The sequence below is a fragment of the Trematomus bernacchii genome, unplaced genomic scaffold (genome assembly GCF_902827165.1).
Source record: "Trematomus bernacchii unplaced genomic scaffold, fTreBer1.1, whole genome shotgun sequence".
In the NCBI taxonomy this organism is placed as follows: Eukaryota; Metazoa; Chordata; class Actinopteri; order Perciformes; family Nototheniidae; genus Trematomus; species Trematomus bernacchii.
Window position 1 is genome coordinate 615455 of NW_022987851.1, and position 19090 is coordinate 634544.

The 19090-nt window shown below is 40.6% G+C and overlaps 1 protein-coding gene across 5 annotated transcripts in view; it reads right to left on the reverse strand.

Annotated features, from left to right (window-relative positions):
* myo18ab (myosin XVIIIAb) overlaps positions 1–19090 on the reverse strand; it is a 140019-nt gene that overhangs the window by 33629 nt on the left and 87300 nt on the right. For all 5 annotated transcript variants that reach the window (XM_034112970.1, XM_034112973.1, XM_034112971.1 and 2 more), the window contains 10 exons: positions 11902–12045; positions 11383–11472; positions 9625–9744; positions 8102–8213; positions 4983–5110; positions 4443–4597; positions 3061–3184; positions 2856–2963; positions 2219–2311; positions 805–915 (listed from right to left, as the gene is read on the reverse strand). In XM_034112970.1, coding sequence (XP_033968861.1) covers positions 805–915; positions 2219–2311; positions 2856–2963; positions 3061–3184; positions 4443–4597; positions 4983–5110; positions 8102–8213; positions 9625–9744; positions 11383–11472; positions 11902–12045 — 1185 coding nt within the window. The remainder of the gene's footprint in view (positions 1–804; positions 916–2218; positions 2312–2855; positions 2964–3060; positions 3185–4442; positions 4598–4982; positions 5111–8101; positions 8214–9624; positions 9745–11382; positions 11473–11901; positions 12046–19090) is intronic.

Consider the following 19090-nt stretch of genomic DNA (forward strand, 5'->3'; position numbering starts at 1 on the left):
TTGGGGCTAACTGAGCCTGGCATAAAATGTCCAATTTACACTTTAAGGCCCTTTCCTTTGTGTATTTATTCAGCGTCCTCAAAAACGGCATCTCTATGTTAATGTCAGTGGAGGACAGTGCAGAGCTTTAGTAAATATAGAGAAGGCTAATTGTGCGCGGGCTAGAGGGCTCTGTGGTGGAGGCCAGGCAGAGCAAATACAGAACAGCATTAACAGCAGTAACAGCAAGAAGGCTAAAACTGCACCCAGAATCCAAAGTTAACCCCCCCCCCCCCCACTCACGGAGCCTCCCACACATAAGGACCAAATGGAGCCATAATGCTGACATGTACTTGTGACTGAAGAAACAGCAAATAACTTACATGTTCGATCTTCATTTACCAAATACAATTATAAATACAGTTTGTATTCTTACTGTTTGATAGGTACAGCATGTACAAAGAGGCTCATTTTTGATAACATGCCTGAAATAACCGCACTGGTGATTGTCTTGAGCTTTTACCTGTCTTATAAACAGAGGATGCTAACAAGTTACTAACTGAGATGACTAAAAGTCACCACTCTGCATGCAAGTGTTAGTATAAACAGTAAAAAGTGACTATTTGAGGATAAACAGTAACCAGCAGGGCCAAAATCATTATAAACTACAGCTAACTTAGCTATTAAAGACATTCTGTGCCCAGTAGCATAGACTTTACACCTGTGTCTCCCTCTCATTGAATCACAATTGAAGAACAAAAAGCTAACGTGACTGCAATCTTAAATAACAGTTTTAAAATGTGTGTATTCAAATGTGTGTGTCACCTTCTTGCTGCAGGACTGCCTGATCTCCTCCACCTCATCGTCTTTGCTCTCCACCTCCTTGGAATGAGTCTGACGGAGGCGCTCCGTCTCCATCTCCAGACGAAGCTTGGCCTGGAACACAAACACAGATACTGTACTCCCCAGATGTGCTGACTTCAAACCTTAGTTTCATTTCTATTAACAGGTGTGCAGATTAGAATTAGGCAAAAATGGAAAGATATATAACATAGGTCTAAATCAGGGGTGGGGAACCTTTTTCCTCTCAAGGGCCATTTAAATATTTTCCACATCCTCCGAGGGCCGTACAAATTATTGACCTCTGCTTAAAAATACTAAAATCACAGCCCATTCATTTTGCCTTTCTTTCATGCTGTGCAAAGAAAAAGCAACCTCTTAATCCAGATATCTTACCATGACTCGCGCATGCACGTGCACGGTTGTGGCATGACCAACAAAACAGAAAGATATGGACACAAGATGTGTGCAAATGTATTTAGTTTCCTATCCATGAACATGATTTAAGTGGGGGGGGGACCTAACCTCCTCTAGGGGGGTCCGGGGGCATGCTCCCCCGGGAAGATTTGTTTTTAAATGTTGAAGTTAAAAGCATCAATCTGGTGCACTTTGAGAGCAACATTAGGAGATCTATGGAAACATCTCTCAACACCTTTATGGATATTTTACAAACCACTCCCCTTTCAAACTGTATTCTTGTTTATTAATAACAACTTTTTTTTACTGTCATATAGTATTTTATAACCGTTTACTTTATTCTCTTATTTGTTTATAACTATAATGATCATATAAAGATGTGCCTTTACCTCACTGGTTGTAGAAGCTTCTTATATTCGTTAGCATAGCTAGCTAACCAGATGCTAATAACAACAAAGGTATTGACTGTATGATCAGTATGACAGAGGAACAGATCGCCACTGGGCTTTCAACTAAAGACACAGCCACGCAGAAACTGCGGCATGTGTACGGCCCCTTATGGGTACTGCAATTTCTGAACTGCCGGAGCGGCGTTCTGGTGCTCTCCGTCAGCACTACACCCCTTTCAGACGAGACATATACCACGTGATGACACGTTAGGCTCGTGTTGTGTTCAAGGACCCTGACTTTGGCCAGGAAAAACAGGCACTCTCTTGTTTAATTATTTTGCGGTCTAGATTTCTTTAATTTTTTTCTTTTTTTGCGTATACGGCCCGGGGGCTGGAGGTTCCCCACCCCTGGTCTAAATGAATAGTGCTAGATGGAGTCTTCTGGGCTTTAAGCCTCTCAGGTTAGTTAGACCAAAGCAGGTCTAAAATGAATGAATAGTCATGTTGTCTGCTTGATGAGAAAATATGTGTGGTTTATTTTCTGGACAAAGATTAATGAAGGAGGCTGAATATTCCCTGTGCTGCATCTGTACCTGCTCCAACATCTGGATGGTGCCGGCCTGCTCGTCCAGCTCCTCCTCCTGGTCCTTCAGCTTAGCCTCCATGTCGCGCAGCTGCTTCTTCACCTGCATCGGAACACAGTCATATACATTGGAGTCATTAGCTGTTTGCTAACAGAGCTGCTGGAGCACTGAAGGACTTTCTGCAGATTGTCTGCTCAGTACAAGTATACAAGAGTATGCACAATAACACACAATAGGAATCAGGGAGAAAAGAAAGAAAGAAAGAAAAAGAGAAGGAATAAGAAATAGAAATAAATAAATATATAAAGAGAAAATGAAGAACAAAGAAAAAGAGAAGGAATAAGAAATAGAAAGAAAGAAAGAAAGAAATATATAAAGAGAAAATGAAGAACAAAGAAAAAGAGTGAAAGACATTTTTTTTTTTTTTCTCTCTCTGAAAAGGAAAGAAAGTAAGATATTAAGAAGCAAAGAACAAGAGAAAGGAAGAACAAAGGGAAAAAAAGGGAAAAAAGAAAAAAACAGAGAGAAAGAATGAGAGAAAGGTAAAAGAAAGAAATAAGGGGGAAGAAAGAAAGAAATACTGAAAAAGAGAACAAAAGAAAATTGTGAAAAACATGAGAAAAAGAAAGGAAGAAAGAAAGCAGACCTTGGCCAGTGAAGCCTCGTCCTTGGACTCCTGGGAGTTGAGGTCCAGCAACTCGGCCCCCAGCGTCTCCAGCTTCAGGCTGGCGGCACACACCTCCAGGTCCTTGTCCTGGGGGTCAGAGGTCACAGTGTCAACATACTAAGAAACAAAAATCCAGTTCTTTCCACATCATCCCAGGTCACAAAGTGGCCCCCCAGGCACAGACCTCCAGCTGCTGGCGGAGGCTGAAGGCGTCTCCTGCCAGCATGTCCTTCTCCCGGGCCAGCTTCTCCTTCAGGCTCTTCTCCCTCTGCACCTCCTCCTGGACCCCGCTCAGCTCGCTGTCGAACCTGCACACACACACACACACACAAGCATGGTCACACACTGTCCACAGACTCACATGAAGCACTGCTACTCTGATTACATCTGAGAGGTAACATTCACCTAAAATGTGCTGAGCTGGTCCCATACACACTCTCATAGATTAGCAAGTCTGTTCTCTGTGCACAACATGATGCTATAGAGTGGTGCAGTGATCACCACAACAGTTGAAGCATTAATGCAATCACCGAGGTAATTGACTATTGTATCGTTATAACAAACTACATCATGGTCGAATGACTTCACATCAACACGGCTAAGGCAGACTGGTGTTCGGCAGGATGACGTTTAGTATTCTCATTTACCCACTTGGTAGCAACCGCCTTTTTTGAGGGAAACAGCATTTGTAATCTATACTATTTTGTAGGGTTCGACTTCAATTTAAAACATATGTTTGGATAAAACATACCTTGGTTACTTTCTTCTGTTTTCTTACATAACACCATTAAGTAAAACATTTCTTATTGATATCAGGGACATTTCAATTGTTGTGATTCATTTAGAATGTGTTTATTTACTATTCATACAATTGTATTTAAATATACATGTCTAAACCCTACACCTTGTATTTGTAAAAATAATGCACTTTATTATTCTTTGCACTTTCTGGTTGGATGCAAACTGCATTTCGTTGTACTCTGTGCAAAGACAATTAAGTTGAATAAAATAAAATAAATATCTCTTGTATTTATATGCATAGCATTTCTTATTGAGGAAGTCCAAAAGTAACACAAAAGTAATCACTTTACATTACTTTTATGTTGTGATACTTTGATTAGATTACTGATAAAAAGTTGTAACATTTTTTTTTTAAGAAACCCTTCAACCCTGTTCATGAGGGGGTCTTTACTGACTCATTTTATGACGTAGAACAACAAATCCACAGACCATATTTCGGGTATCAAACCAAAAACTCATTCAAAACACCATTGACTTCAAGACAAGGACACCCATTTCTGGGTTTAGGACTCATTCCTGCACCACTCTATAAACAGTCACTATTTATTTTCTTTAGAGTTACTAGAGTTACTACAGTAACACAACTGGACATTACACCATCTGTGGCAACCTGGCATAAGAAGTTTTACAACTGTGTGAAGTCACAAGTATTTTTAGACACCTGTTCTAACATGACACTGTGTGTGTGTGTGTGTGTGTGTGTGTGTGTGTGTGTGTGTGTGTGTGTGTGTGTGTGTGCATGCGTCTGTTTGTGTGTGTACTGACTTCCTCTGCTTCTTCTCCAGGTCGTGGTTGCGGCTCTGTTGGCCCTCCAGGTGGAGTTTGGTGTCCTGCAGTTCAGACGTCATCCGTTGGGTTTTCTTCTTCAGCTGCTGGATGTTCCTCTGGGACTCCTCGCTATCGGCCTGCAGGTCGCTGATCTGCACAAACAAATTACACTGATTCAGAACTGGACAACATTGTCAACATGTTGAAAATATTCTGTTGCAGGGAATTAAAAATAACAAATGATTACCTTTGTGATGCTATTTTAGCTACCCTTTTATCCAAGGTAAGCGTAGAGATGCCTACAGAGCAATTTGAGGCTATGTATCTTGCTAAAGGACACTTTGACATGCAGGGTTGAAGATTGAATCAGTGACCCTCTGATTGGTAGACCCCCTAAGTGGCAGCCACCCGATGTATGCTCTACATCCACATTAAAACTACCTCGTAATTGAAACCTAATTAATGCACAGCTTGTGTGTAGTTACCACATGAGATAAAAGGGGTTTATGTATGAGGGTGTGTGTCAGCGTAACCCACCCTCCTCTCCAGCTGCCGTTTGTTCTGCTGCTCCACCTCCAGCTTGTCCTCGAACTCCTGCTGCAGCCTCTTCTTGGTGAATTCAATCTCCCTGATGGCTCGCTCGTACTTCAGCCTCCACTCTCCTCCTGTCAGCAGCATGTTCACAGTCAGCCTCACCTCTTACCTCCACATCTCAATATGCTTACACTTGCTGAATGCCTCCCACATAACATGTATTATTCAATATTTCAGTAAATAAATAAATACCTCCCAACTTTGTGTCAGGAAATATATGATTCAAAGGCATCATGATCACTTTTTACTAAACCTAGGAAATGTAAATAAAGTTTGTATTTACAGGGTGTTCGACGGGCAACAAAGAGGAGGGGAACACACCAGGGTTATGGCTCATTGTTTCAAAAACGTTTACCTCAAGTCAGGCTCTTATTAGATTTTGTTAGCATGACTTGAGAAACTCTGGATACTTCCGTTTGAGAACAGCTGATCTTAATTGTTGAACTAATTGTATTTGGGTAATTCGAGTTGCCAAAACAAAAATAAAGTAAATCAAACAAAGAATACATCTAACATCGTCCTCTTTTATAGGTCTTTCTGTTTATTATTTAGTGAGAAGCCTGATCTGCCTGTGGTTATGATTTGCTGTTGATGCAAGCACTTCCTCAATAGGCGCTTTCACACCGCAGTACTTTCCCCACAAAGGTTCATCAGAACTTAGTTCATCAGAACTCTTTAGTTCTCATGAACTAAGTACAGATCGCGTTCACACCGGAATAAGTTCCCTGGGGGAGGATTAGGCAAATGAAGCCTCTGACGTCACTTCTTCTTCTTCTGCTTTGGGTTTACTGGCAGGCCGCAAACAACTTCACGGCGTATACTGCCACCCGAAGTCCCCGGCCGGAAGTCCCCGGAGTTGGGGACTGGCTTCAGTAGAAGCTGCTGGGACTCCCAGCAGCTTCTACTGAAGCCTTCTGAGTAAATCGCCAGAATGCCGACACCACCTCATCTCCACCGTTCCCATGTTTTATTTTGTGTTGCCATAAGTTAGTCTCTCTGCATTTGTGCGCTGGGCTAATGCTAATAATGCTAATGCGAGGATAATAAAATGGCGGCTTCACAAAACTTTTTGGGAGTTTTACGGGGCGTGGTTTGCAATCCGCCCAGCCAATCAGAAATAGGAACCTTTTTCTCCCACGAAAGAAAAGGGGGCAAAAAGGTTCTCATGAACTCATTTGAGTTCCGGCTCCGGCACGCGACATTTCGGAACTATATCGGAACTAAAGTGGGAAAAGTACTGCGGTGTGAACGCGCCTATTGTTTATTAGTTGTCTTGAAAATCGTAATAAAAGATAGTGAAATAAAGTTTTAAATAAAGTAAAATATACTCTATATTCATTTAGTCTGACGTTTCTCTAGAAAACTTGTGCCGCATTTCCACAGCAAAACACTTGTTTCGTTTCTGTCGTGTCAAATTTTCATATAATCATTTAAATCATATAAATAGATTATGTTTTATACTCTGATTGCCTTTTAATCGATTAAATATAATTTGTAGTCCTATATGTGTTTAACAGAGACATACGTTTAGGATTTACATTTCAGGACGGGCAAGAGGTGGATTTGCAAGAGGTTAAGGACTGGGGGGTTTTATGGTGGGGATGTTTAGGTAATGCCTAAGAGAATTCATGGGTGGGACCAGTTGGATATTTTCTCTCTGCTATATAATGTGACTGTAAGGTGTGCAAAGCCATTTTATCCTTTGAATGAAGTTGCTCTGTTCCTGCATTTGAGATCGATTTCAATTGTATTTTTACTTTCTTTATTACCTTATCAAATATAACAAAAGACAAACTTTGTCCATGGATCATTTATCAGTTTCTCTTAAGCACTTCCTCCACAGTTTCCATTAGCAAAGGTTGATGGTACTACCTGGTAGTAAAAACAACAATATTGACGGATATGGTTGTCAAAGCTCTGCTATGGCTTGAACAAGTATTGTGAAAACTGTTCCAACCTTTGCAACATCAAGACAAATCAATTCTACACTCATCACATCTGCATGTCACACAAAGACAGCAGTGTGTCTGGAACTGAGTCCTTGCTTCATTTTTCACTTTTAACTCATCGATTTCTAATGTCCTTCTTCACATAAGCCTTTCTTGGCTTTTGTCAAAGCATCGATTGGACACCTACAGTTTGTGATAAATACGTCTGGGAGTGAATTACTCCTTTTGTGTTGTCTCTGCGTGCCTGTGTGTATGGATGTGTGCAGAGAGCACCAGAGAGACATTCAACTCAGAGCTTGTTTGACAAGGTTCTGTTGACAGCTTGTTGTTGAAAGACTAATTGTCAACACTTTAGGGAGTGAATTCAACACAGTATCTTTATTTTAGGGTGTGTTTGTATATCCTATCTGATGCTTTACACTGAAATTAGAGCCTTATTGTTTGAAGAAAAAGAGTGATCTATATAACAGATGATTATGATATGTCGTGATAGCCTGTAACAAAATGTCTATTGAAATAAATGAGAAAACATATAGCATGAAGAGTTAGAGAAAATGAAGAGTTAGAGAAAATGTAAGTAGTAAGCTAACAATTTCATTGAAAATCACTAAAATACACCTCTATATCACTGCAGCAAGGTGGCCAGCTAAACCCCCGAGAGTGACCTGCTCTAACCTTTCAATCTTGAATCTAAATAACCAAACTAAAAGTTTACTAACGATCCAGCTTTAGCTAAATTGTGAGTGATTATTTATGATCGCACTTAGAAAATGAAATGGAGAGAACTGTTGTATTGTATTATACTAAGGAAACTTTCTCAGGCTTTGATTAAACTCAATGGTTGTTTTTGAGGCTGCAATTTGTGGTGCTGACATCAGCACTGTTAAAAAAAAACACATCCTCCTCATTCATTTCAATGACACCAACGGACGCACAAGGCCCCGGCAAAACAACACGGGATAAAACAAAACACAACAAAATGCATTGAAACACACACTCCTGGTTATTTGATTTGCAACCTAACCTATGACTTTTAAAGCTACATGATAGAAATATGAGAAGTGAACTGCCCTAGAGCCTATCTGGTATTTATTGCACATGATGGTGTCTGACCTGTGTCGTCATCGTCCATCTCTCCGTTGAGTTCAGATGCCCTGATGAGTCGAGCCTCCATCACCTCCATCTCCATGGACTCCATCTGTTTGTTCGTGCTGTCAAACTTGGCCTGGTGGAAGAGAGAAGGAACAGTTTCTATGACAACGTGCACATATCCATCTCCATAGATGAACTGGGAAAGTTGATGCTATGTGTGACCCTCAGTGTGCTATTTTGCTCATCTATTTCTGAAAACACGTAATTATTTTTCAAAGAACCCCCCCGATCCATGATCATGTCCCACAATGTGAAAACTGTTTCTAGGTAAATGCGGCTGACAGCTGGGGCAGATCGTTAGCCAGGAAATGGAACACTCCTAAGAGACGTTTTGCACTGAATCAAGCCTTTCAGGTTACTGAAGGTTCTGTTTGGCTGTGTGGAGCTTGTTAGGAGAGATGTGCAGTAGAGTACAAGCTACCACTGTAGATAATTCATCTTTGTGGAAGTTAAGGTTTATTCTGATGACCTGGATGTGTTTATATTGTAGATAAAAAGGAAAGACACTGGTTACATTTGTATGTGCTCTTACAATCAGAACTTCTTTCCAGCCATTTTGTTTTTGTTGCAAACTTCCCCTAGTGTTCTATGAATTAGAACCAAATACATTCATTTGAAAATCACTTTAGATTCTTATTTTTACATGTCTTTAAAGACCACTTTAACTAATTATCAAAATGAATAAATACACACTCAACTCTGTAACAGTCTAAAGATTCTACGGAAAAGGTAATAAGGGCCTGCTCCTATCAGCATTTTATTACAGCAACATCTGGGAGTGAAATCTGTCCATTTCAAATTCTAAGACCTTTTTAGTAATTCCATGAGCTCTTGGGTCTTTTTATTTCTGCCTGAATGTCTTGACAAAACAGCAATGTTTAAATATGACACAGCCTTTCAGTTATCCAAGTTTAGCTTTAACATATAGTAACATTAATACTCCCTTTGAAACATTACAACAGACTATAAAATCCCAAAGGAGCAAAGGCAGACAGTTCCGTTCGTTCGTCAGTAATTCAAGCTGGTAGGCTAATGTTAAATCTATATATGAATGAGCAGACATTAAACTGCATTTTACAATGCGCCTTAAAACCAAACTTCATTGTGGAGTCGGATAATGTTGCTGCGTTGTAAAAATCTTTATTAGCCCACTGCTGAATGGCTAATAGAGCTATAAACTGCTATCAATCTCTGTTTTCCATTGCAATCAGCTAGCTCCATTTTCATTTGCCTTAATAGAAATGTGCTTCGAAAAAGCATTGAGTGAGGGAAACGGTCACAGAGAGGCATTAGTCCGCTGATGTGTGACAGTGTTAATCAAACCTAAAGTTAGGAGTTGGACCAGCCGCAGCCTGTGAACACAACACGACTCTCTTATTCTGCAGACTTGACTACGTGACTTTACCACAGCTCTGCGTTCTCTTCAGTCTGAGTGTGTGTGTGTGTGTGAGTGAGTGTGTGTGTGAGAGTGTGTGAGTGTGTACCTGCAGGTCGTTCATGTCCTTCTCCAGGCGGAGTCTCTCAGAAGTTTCACTCTCCAGCATCTGCGAAGCAGACTCCCCGGTGTTCCTCTCATCAGCAAGCTCGGATGACAGCTCTGTGATCTGAACACACACACACACACACACACACACACACACACACACACACACACACACACACACACACACACACACACACACACACACACACACACACACACACACACACACACACACACACACACACACACACACACACACATCACACACACACACACACACACACACACACACACACACACACACACACACACACACACACACACACACACACACACACACACACACACACACACACACACACAATATAAGGTTTAATTCACTTGGTCAGAGTTTGGGGATCCATCACATATCATTTAAATGCAAATTATCAGAGTTTTTTGATAAAAAAACCATCAGAACTACATTCATACACTCTCAGACCAAGACTCTATTTAATATTAACTTGGGGAAAACCATCACATTGGCATGAGTGAAACAAAATATGTCAGAAGATATCTGCTTGCCTTTATTACCATAGCATAACTTTGTTGGAGTAACTTAACACCAGATGTGCATCTCAATCACCTCATTTCATGTAACGGTCATCAAGGATTGAAGAGATCATTTGATGAAGTCTTCTATTCGACCAAATTACCCCTTTCATAATTCCCTCTCTAATAACAATTTTACATTGCTGTAAAAACATCTCCTTCAACTAGATTTATTTCAGTCATTCAAGTAAAAAAATGATATGTTACAATATTATATTAAAAACCTTTAATGTATCATAATGCAACTCTATGGAACCCCTGTTTACCAGTTGCTTAAGGCAGTTAACAGCCAACAGCTAACAGCCGATAGATAACATAAAAGACCTAAGACCTAAAAGCTTAAGACCTAAAAGCTAAAGGCCAACAGCTAACAGCCAACAGCCAATAGCTAACAACCAACAGCCCATAGCTAACATCAAATACCTAAAAGCTAAAGGCCAACAGCTAACAGCCAACAGCCAATAGCTAACAACCAACAGCCCATAGCTAACATCAAATACCTAAGAGCCAAAGGCCAACAGCTAGCAGCTAACAGCTAGCAGCTAACAGCCAACAGCCAATAGCTAACACCCAACAGCCCATAGCTAACATCAAATACCTAAGAGCCAAAGGCCAACAGCTAGCAGCTAACAGCTAGCAGCTAACAGCCAACAGCCAATAGCTAACACCCAACAGCCCATAGCTAACATCAAATACCTAAGACCTAAAAGCCAACAGCCAACAGCCCATAGCTAACATCAAAGACCTAAGAGCCAAAGGCCAACAGCTAGCAGCTAACAGCCAACAGCCAACAGCTAGCAGCTAACAGCTTCCAGCAAATGGCTAACAGCCAACAGCTCACAACCAACAGTCAACTCCTTTTATCATCTGTATTTCTAATACCCACATTTCTTGTTTGTTTAGAGTAATTGGCTACAATTTTGCAGTAATATTATTGGTTAGTGTTATGTGTCTGCTGCCTGCTACATTCTGAATTTTAAACACTAACAATATAAAATGTTGGCATTAACCTGTTTTTAAATATGGTGAAGCAAGATCTATCTCAAGAACTCATATGTAAAGCTTGATTGAGAAAAAATTATATAATTCCATGTATTTTTTCTCAGAATTTGAAATCCCAAAGTGCTCCTCTGTACTGAACATGTGCACGTCTGTTTCTGTGTTTTACCCTGCTCTCAAGGCGGTCGCTGCTGAGCCTCAGCTCGTTCCTCTCCTTCTCCACCTTCTCCAGCTTCTGCTTCAGCTGCTGGATCTCTTCCTGAGAGGACAAGACAAAGATATTAATGTGAAACCCACAAGTTGGTGAGGACACAGCATATAAGTGATCAACATGTAAACTGTGCTCATGGCTGTTTCCCTTTGGCACAACCTCTGATATTTTTCTAAAATATGAATCTCTATAAGGTGGTGAAATATCAACAAAAAAAATACATAAGTATAAATAAATAAGAAATACTTGGAATTTTGAAGGGTATTTTAATATAAATCTGGTTACATTTTAAGACCACAGAGACAAAATGAAATAATGCTGACGTCTATGACTCTAAATCAGTCTTCAATCAAAATGATTCACGTTCCTTCAGAACTTTGCCTGTTTTCACTTGTACTAGTTCAATAGGTGAATACAACATTCAAAACAATGAATAAAGATACAACTGTGCATTTGTGTGCGTGCGTGCGTACTCACGTCCTTGCCACGGATCTGCTCCTCAGTGAGCTGCACCTCTATCAGAGGTCTGACGGTGGTGAAGAGCTTCCACCATGGCCAGCCTTTGACACCACGGTTCTTCTTTATGTTCTTCTGGATGCAGCGGATGGCCAGATGTTGGATCTGTCAAACACAGAGAATATAAGTCAGAGGAAGAACACAATTCATTGCATTCATTGTGAAAAGGCACATTGTGATGTCAGTTTTGCTGATACATGAAGGGTTGCCATATTGTGACAAAGGTCTTGATATACTGCTTACTGCGTGTTAGATTATTCACTGATGGATCTTCAAGCAAACATGTGGGAGGAGGTACCATTTTAAAGACTGAGCTAACCAGGGGCTCCTCCAAAATAAAACATGTGGACATGTTCTACTGGAAATAAGAACCCCTCTTTGAATCAGACTCAACAAAGAATAGATACCTTATGATCACACATGGCTACAAATACAAATAATCAGGACTCTCTTTACTTTAGCATTAATGTGCATGTAGTTTGGATAATGTCTGTATCTCACAAAGATAAACAGAACCACCAGCGTCACACCACCAGCGCGTTAAGGAGACATTAAGTGATTTCTTCTCTAACTGCACAACATCATAACACTCAATTAGGTCATATTGCCTTCTACAGCAAAGGCAGGACTACGGGGTCCCGGTGACACAATTGTTACTCTGCAGAGAGGAAACAAATCAAACATGATGGCCAGTTTTCATTATCATGCTGAGGGATGACATGTAAGCCAGTACTGACCAGTGAGTGATTTAAAATGAGCCGTGTGGCAGGAGGAAAGGAAAGATGAGCAGCTTGAGATATGTTGACCTGGGTCATTTCATTCCATCTTCATCTCACTTTTATACTTCCTGTTAATGTTTTACACTCATCTTGATCTGTACCAAAACATAATTCTCCCTCAAGCTTCCAGTCAGCAAAAATGGAAACTTCTCTTATTAATGTGCATTCAATTGAACTTATCCTAGATAAATAATCATGTTGTTGCAGTGGATATTATACACGCTTCATGGTGTGCTTTTCAATCTGCTTTCCAGTTCGAGCTAAGGAGAAGAAGTCTGACAGGTCATCATTCACATATTTAGAGAGAATTATATGGATTTGCTTATTTCAAGAGTTAGACCAAGAAACAAAATATTCCTTTTTGGATTTTAAATTTTGGAGGACTCGTTAAAGGTAGAATCTTCTCAGTGGACAGTACTTAATCTAAGTTAACAATATAGTTGCACGCAAGTCCAGGCGCGTCACCAGAATTACACAATTTTAAAGAAAAAGTTGTATTTTGACACTTGACCTGAAACGTATTATTATTATGTTATTTACTTACTAATGTAATTCTACCGCGCAACTCTTGTGTCTCGGTACAAACAGCAGCTACATGTAGTGTGTGTAGAGCGGTCCTCATTCATCCAGAGTGTTTACAAGAACAGAAGTATACAGGTAACTCTGGTAACTGGAATGAGTTTAGATGTGCTACTGTAAACCTGCATGGTCAGTAATCCGACCTCTTATCTTGTATTGGAAGCATTTGATCAATATTGACCATCATTTGGCCTACCACTGGGCTAATCAGTGTAATATTTGTGCATTATGCCTAAAGACATCTTGTGCTTGCGGAAAATCACAATTCTGAAAAGGTATTTTATTATTGTTTCATTCGATGCCAACACCACACTCCTCTTGTCGCTGCTTTAGTTTGGACAACTCGGGACACTGCCAATTGGTGTCTTTTTGACTAACATTGTTTTTTTTAACATTAAGTAATAACGTGGGAAAGAGACAGAGAGAGACAGCGAGGATCAGGGGCCTGTAGAGCTGGCATCGTATTTTCACATCTAACTCATTGTATTGTTTATTTCCACTATAACAAGAGCTTTGGAAATATTTGAACTGCAGACCATCAGACCCGTGAACTAAGCCTGTATAAAGCTTTCCAAATGTCACTGCAAACATGATCCTAATATGCCGTTTTTGAATATGTATACTAATGTATTTCATCTCTCTGCATGCTCAGGCTACTTACACGTGTAGAACCAAATAATACTATGAAAGTTGCTCAGTGGTACATGAAGCCTCAATGGCCTGACTCTGGAGAATAAAATACCTCAGTTTTCCCAAAGCCCCGCCTCCAATCCACTGTCAAGGCAGATTTAGAAGGTTTATACAACTTTTAAGACTTAATGATTTAAATAAGGACTTTTAATGTTCATACTGAAGGAAAAACTATATGCCGATTTACAGACATCTCTTTCCCAGTGTAAGTCACGGGAAAGTCTTTTTGGGACAAATAACATCAAGTGTCTGACACAGAAGTTGTAGTAACAACTACTGGCCACTATGAACATTTGCTTATAGACCTGGATCATCTTCTTGGGGGTTGAATTAAAGGTAGGGTAGGTAAGAATGGAGAAACCAGCTCGAGTGCGCTAGAATTTGAAAGTACGCAGCCGAAAAAAATCTGCCTCTTCCTTCAGACTTCCTTTCAGAGCCCCTCCTCCAACACACACGAACGCGCACATGACCAATGAGGGCACGAGATAAGTTTGTGCACGAGATGGAAGGCTGACAGGCAGGTAGGCCATCCAGTTATTTTAGTCGGGCCGGCTCAGATGATTGGTCGTGCTTTTTACAGCGCCACGGCTTCCACAGATGACATTTTTTAAATGTATTTATTGTCAAAGCATTTAAGATATTCATTGCTATCGGGATGTTAAGAGCATTCCATGGAATATAACAAAAAGTGTGTCTGAAGTGAATTACCTACCCCACCTTTAACACCTTTAACATGAGTATATCAATTATTCTATAAATATTTAGTGTAATATCACATTTCGGTATGCTGTAGCAGAAGTTAATAGTGATAACCTTAAATGATAGAAGAAGAAACTGTGACGTGTGTCCTCTACCTCTCCTTTACACCTGACACCAACACACACACAGTGCCTGCCTGAGCCCACCTGTTCCTAGTAGGGAGGAGGGGAGGGGGGACTGTCTTTAGGCAACTATTTAATTAGGCTCAGTGTTGGTTTGCTGGCGGTGGAATCCCCCCCCCGCTCCTCCGCTCTCAACTGTTCTCCATGAATGTCAGAGGCAGACGGCAGGCTTCAAAGCAGCCAGCGGATCTCTTCTATTTGTCTATTCCCCCATGGCGAGGCTCAGTCTCTCTTTCTCCAGCCTCCCTTCCTTCCCCCCTTTTCTCACTTCATCCTCCTCTCTCACTTATTTCCCGTAGTACTTTGAGCGCTCCTCGCCCTGCAGGGAGAGAGAACGTGGAAGGAGCGGGAGACTTTCCCCAGAGCAGGAATAACACAGACTAGATGGAGGAGCATTTTATTGATTTAGTTTTGTGGCAATATAATGAGGGCCTACATTTGGTAAACGGACTGCATTCATATAGTGATTTTCTAGTCTTTTGTTATACTATTCAAAGCACGTAGCACCGTTGGCCATGGTGTCTTTGGGTTAAGTATCTTGCCCAAGGACACATCGACATGTTGACTGCAGGGACTGGGTATTAAACCACCCACCTTCCGATTGGTGAGCCACAGCTACCCCATACCGTATAAATGGACGTTCATCAATGACAAAACTACTAATTTGCACAAAACTAATTCAAGCTTTAGTCACAATTCAAAGGCACACATTTGTGATTGCACAACACTGTTGGTGAGATGATACTGATTTACTACATTGCCAGAAATCTGATTCCACAAGCGGTTTGATTATTCTGAACACCACAGACTAAGGAGTGATGACAGACTCAAACAGAAACAACCAGGTCTGCTATGAGTCAAATGAAAAAGATTCTTCCAAAGACTCTGGAACAAACTACCAGAAAGCAGCAACTCTTTAAATCTGAAGACTTTTCTTTACTGCTGCTTTTTATTGTATCAAATAACTATTCATATAACTGTATTTTTTGTATCATTGTACTTTAATTGCTTATTTAATTATATTCTTGGCTTTTTAATGACTGTTTTAAAATCTATTCACATTTTATTTTTATAATGTTTATCTTTTCCATCATGTCTTAAATTAATGCTTTGAATGTCTTTTGCAAAGCATTTAAAAAATGCCTTGTTGAAATGTGCCGCATAAATAAACTAGCCTTGCCTCACACTCTGAAGGGTGTCTGATGAATGAAGAAGCCACAGAACGCTTTACTCTCATTTTGCTAGACTTTAAGTTATACTTTGGAAGATTGTCATTCATTTACATATAATATATAATTACCTCTCATCTCATTTTTTTCAAACACACAAGGTATTTAAATGAAATGGATTTCTGATCTCAGTGACACAAGCCTCGGTTATCAGAGCTGCTAACCAACATTTCCTACTGATGCTGCTTCACAATAAAAGGTCACAGCTGGTGACATATAGGATGCTTTTTGGAGGATTACTCTCAAATGTTGCAGGGGGCAATGCAAGTGGAGGGAGAGGCTGTATATTTGAGGCTAGTTATGATATGTTGATACTGTCTGGGATAACCAATGCCCCTGGAAGAGCCAGGCTGTTGAGGCGAATTTGCGAATTGGCCAAACTGTGGTAATACACTTACACCAACAGCACTTTTTACCCTTGATTTACATTGGAAAAGAGAACGCCTGTTAATCAGCGTATATTTTGTTTTGGTAAATGAACTACCCAGTATGAACACTTTTATAGCCCGAATTCAGAGTTATTTTCCCTCTCCATTCATTTGACTGAGCCGAGAGCAGGAGATCGGCTGCAGGGCCTAAGAAAAACTCAAGTGAGCATGCTCTTTGGGCCCAGCTAGGGGTACTTTTTGAATCTACAGTAGGTCCATTTTTAGCTTCATGCACCACCATGTAACTTTAGTTACTTTACAGATGTGGATGAATGATGTGAAATATAATCAAGTGTTAAATCAGACTTTAGTTCCACCTGGAGTAAATTCACAAGCTACCCTGCAGTATACAAAGTCATTCAAACTAGCTGCACCTTTACCAGCTTTGAGAACACTTTCATGATCAATCATTATAAAACATATCATATATATTATTATGAAATGGACAAATGTGCATAATGACTACTTTACACAGAGTATTCCTACACTCTGGTACTTCTACTCAAGTACAAGATCTAAGTACTTCTTCCATCTCTGATTTTGGGTGTTTGCACCAGCCGCATAAAAGTAGTCTCATTATCACTCTGTGATAAACACAAAGACATCTTGTGACAATGCCTCAGTCTGTCAACTTTCCCTCTATCAACAGCTTGGCACCCAAAAGAAGAAAAAAAGGGGAGCAGGAAGAAAAAGCAACTAAAGTGTAAGTGTTCTTCTTTTTCCTGAGACAAATGCTCCATCCAAACAAGATAACAAGTTGTTTAGAATGGTCAGAAGGAAATAAACCCAATCCCAAACACCATCAATTACATGAGATTACTTTTTACCCCGAGAGGAGGCTTAAACTGAGTCATTGGGTGTGTGTGAGGTGAAACCCAAAGGCCCTTGAAAAGTATGGAGCCCAGAGCAGGAAGACAGAAGAAAAAAGCACAACAGGGATCCGAATCTTAATCTCTACCCAGTCACACACATTTACTAAATATACAAAAGCTGTGCACCAAATGAACTCTGTTCACATGAGAACTTCCACAAGAAACATCAAAACTTCTGTGAAGTAACACACACGCACAGAAAGTAGGGATGTCCCGATCCGATCACGTGATCGGGGATCGGAGCCGATCACGTGATTTTCACGTGATCGGGGATCGGGAGAAAAAAATCGGGGATCGGATTTTTTTTTTTTTTTTTTTTTTTTTTTTTTATAAAATATTTTTATACATTTTATTTAATGTTACAAAACAAAAATGACCATGTTCACGTCTTAAAGTCATCCTGAGGCCTTAGTTTTGGGTTAAAATTACACAACATCATGTATGTGTTGCTTCTTTTGGGCTTGTTTTCATAGACCTGGTTGCTTATTTCTCTCAAATCTGGCAACAGAGTGGGCGCAGTGTCTAATAGTAGCAGTAAGCTAACAAGAGGCTACGTTCAGCTGGTGACTCGGGAGTCGGGACAGAGAAAATGTCAGGAGTTTGGAAGTATTATAAAATTGAAAGCGAAGGCAGTGTAACAGCCAGATGCAATGTTTGCAAGGCGGAGGTTCCGCGTGGTGGAAAGAACAGAGCTACGTTCAACATGACCAATCTAATACAAACACCACCAACAACAACACGACGAGTACACAGCGGCCACTCAGGTAACGGCACTGAAACAACCGACACTTTCAGAGACTTTTAAAAGGAAAGAGAAACTGCCCCAGAACAGTGAAAAGGCCAAAAAAAGAACAGCCAAGATAGCTGAATTCATCGCGTTGGATGACCAGCCGTTATCTGTTACCTTTTTTTTCCTCTTAATGCATTGCATAAAGATCGGATCGGGAAAAATCGGTATCGGCAGATTGTCAAAATCAAATGATCGGAATCGGATCGGGAGCAAAAAAAGGTGATCGGGACATCCCTAACAGAAAGTCATCGGATCCCCACTGACATCTTCAAGAGTCAGTCAGTGCACGGCAGCAAAGTCTTCCACTTGTCAGGCTTAGGCCTCCTTCACACGGGAACGTTTGCGTTTATGCACAGTATGCGTATTCAAAAAAGTCTTCCGTTCACATGCATTTGTTTCATTTAACGTGTCTGTTCAAACGAGACCGCTGGAAACGCTGTAGTACATATGCCGGGACTGTAAGTGGCGCTGTAACTTCCGCCAAAATACACCAAAAGCAGCGAAGAAGAGCAGCCCGGAGCAGCCCCGCAGCAATGTTGCCATGGCTACCCTTCTGTTTATGCCCCGCGGTGTATTTAGCAACATGTAGTTCATGTAATTCTCCATGTCCACTTGTTGCTGATGGTTGTGGTAGAGGAGCTGTAGATTTTGCACTAATATCTGTAGCATGGTCAGTAGCAGTAGCACTAGCAGTAGCTACTGACAGGAGGAAGTGTGTGTGGCGATTGCTGGTATTCAGCGGGATATAGTCATTTCCTCAGCATATGGATAAATGCAACGGGGAAGTTAACTGAAAGAAACCGAATCTGTGGATATTGCATCGACCGACCAAGAAGCACGTCTCCGTGGAGAGGACGCGCTCAGAAAGAGAGATATTCTCTACAAACACCGGGTGAGATCGC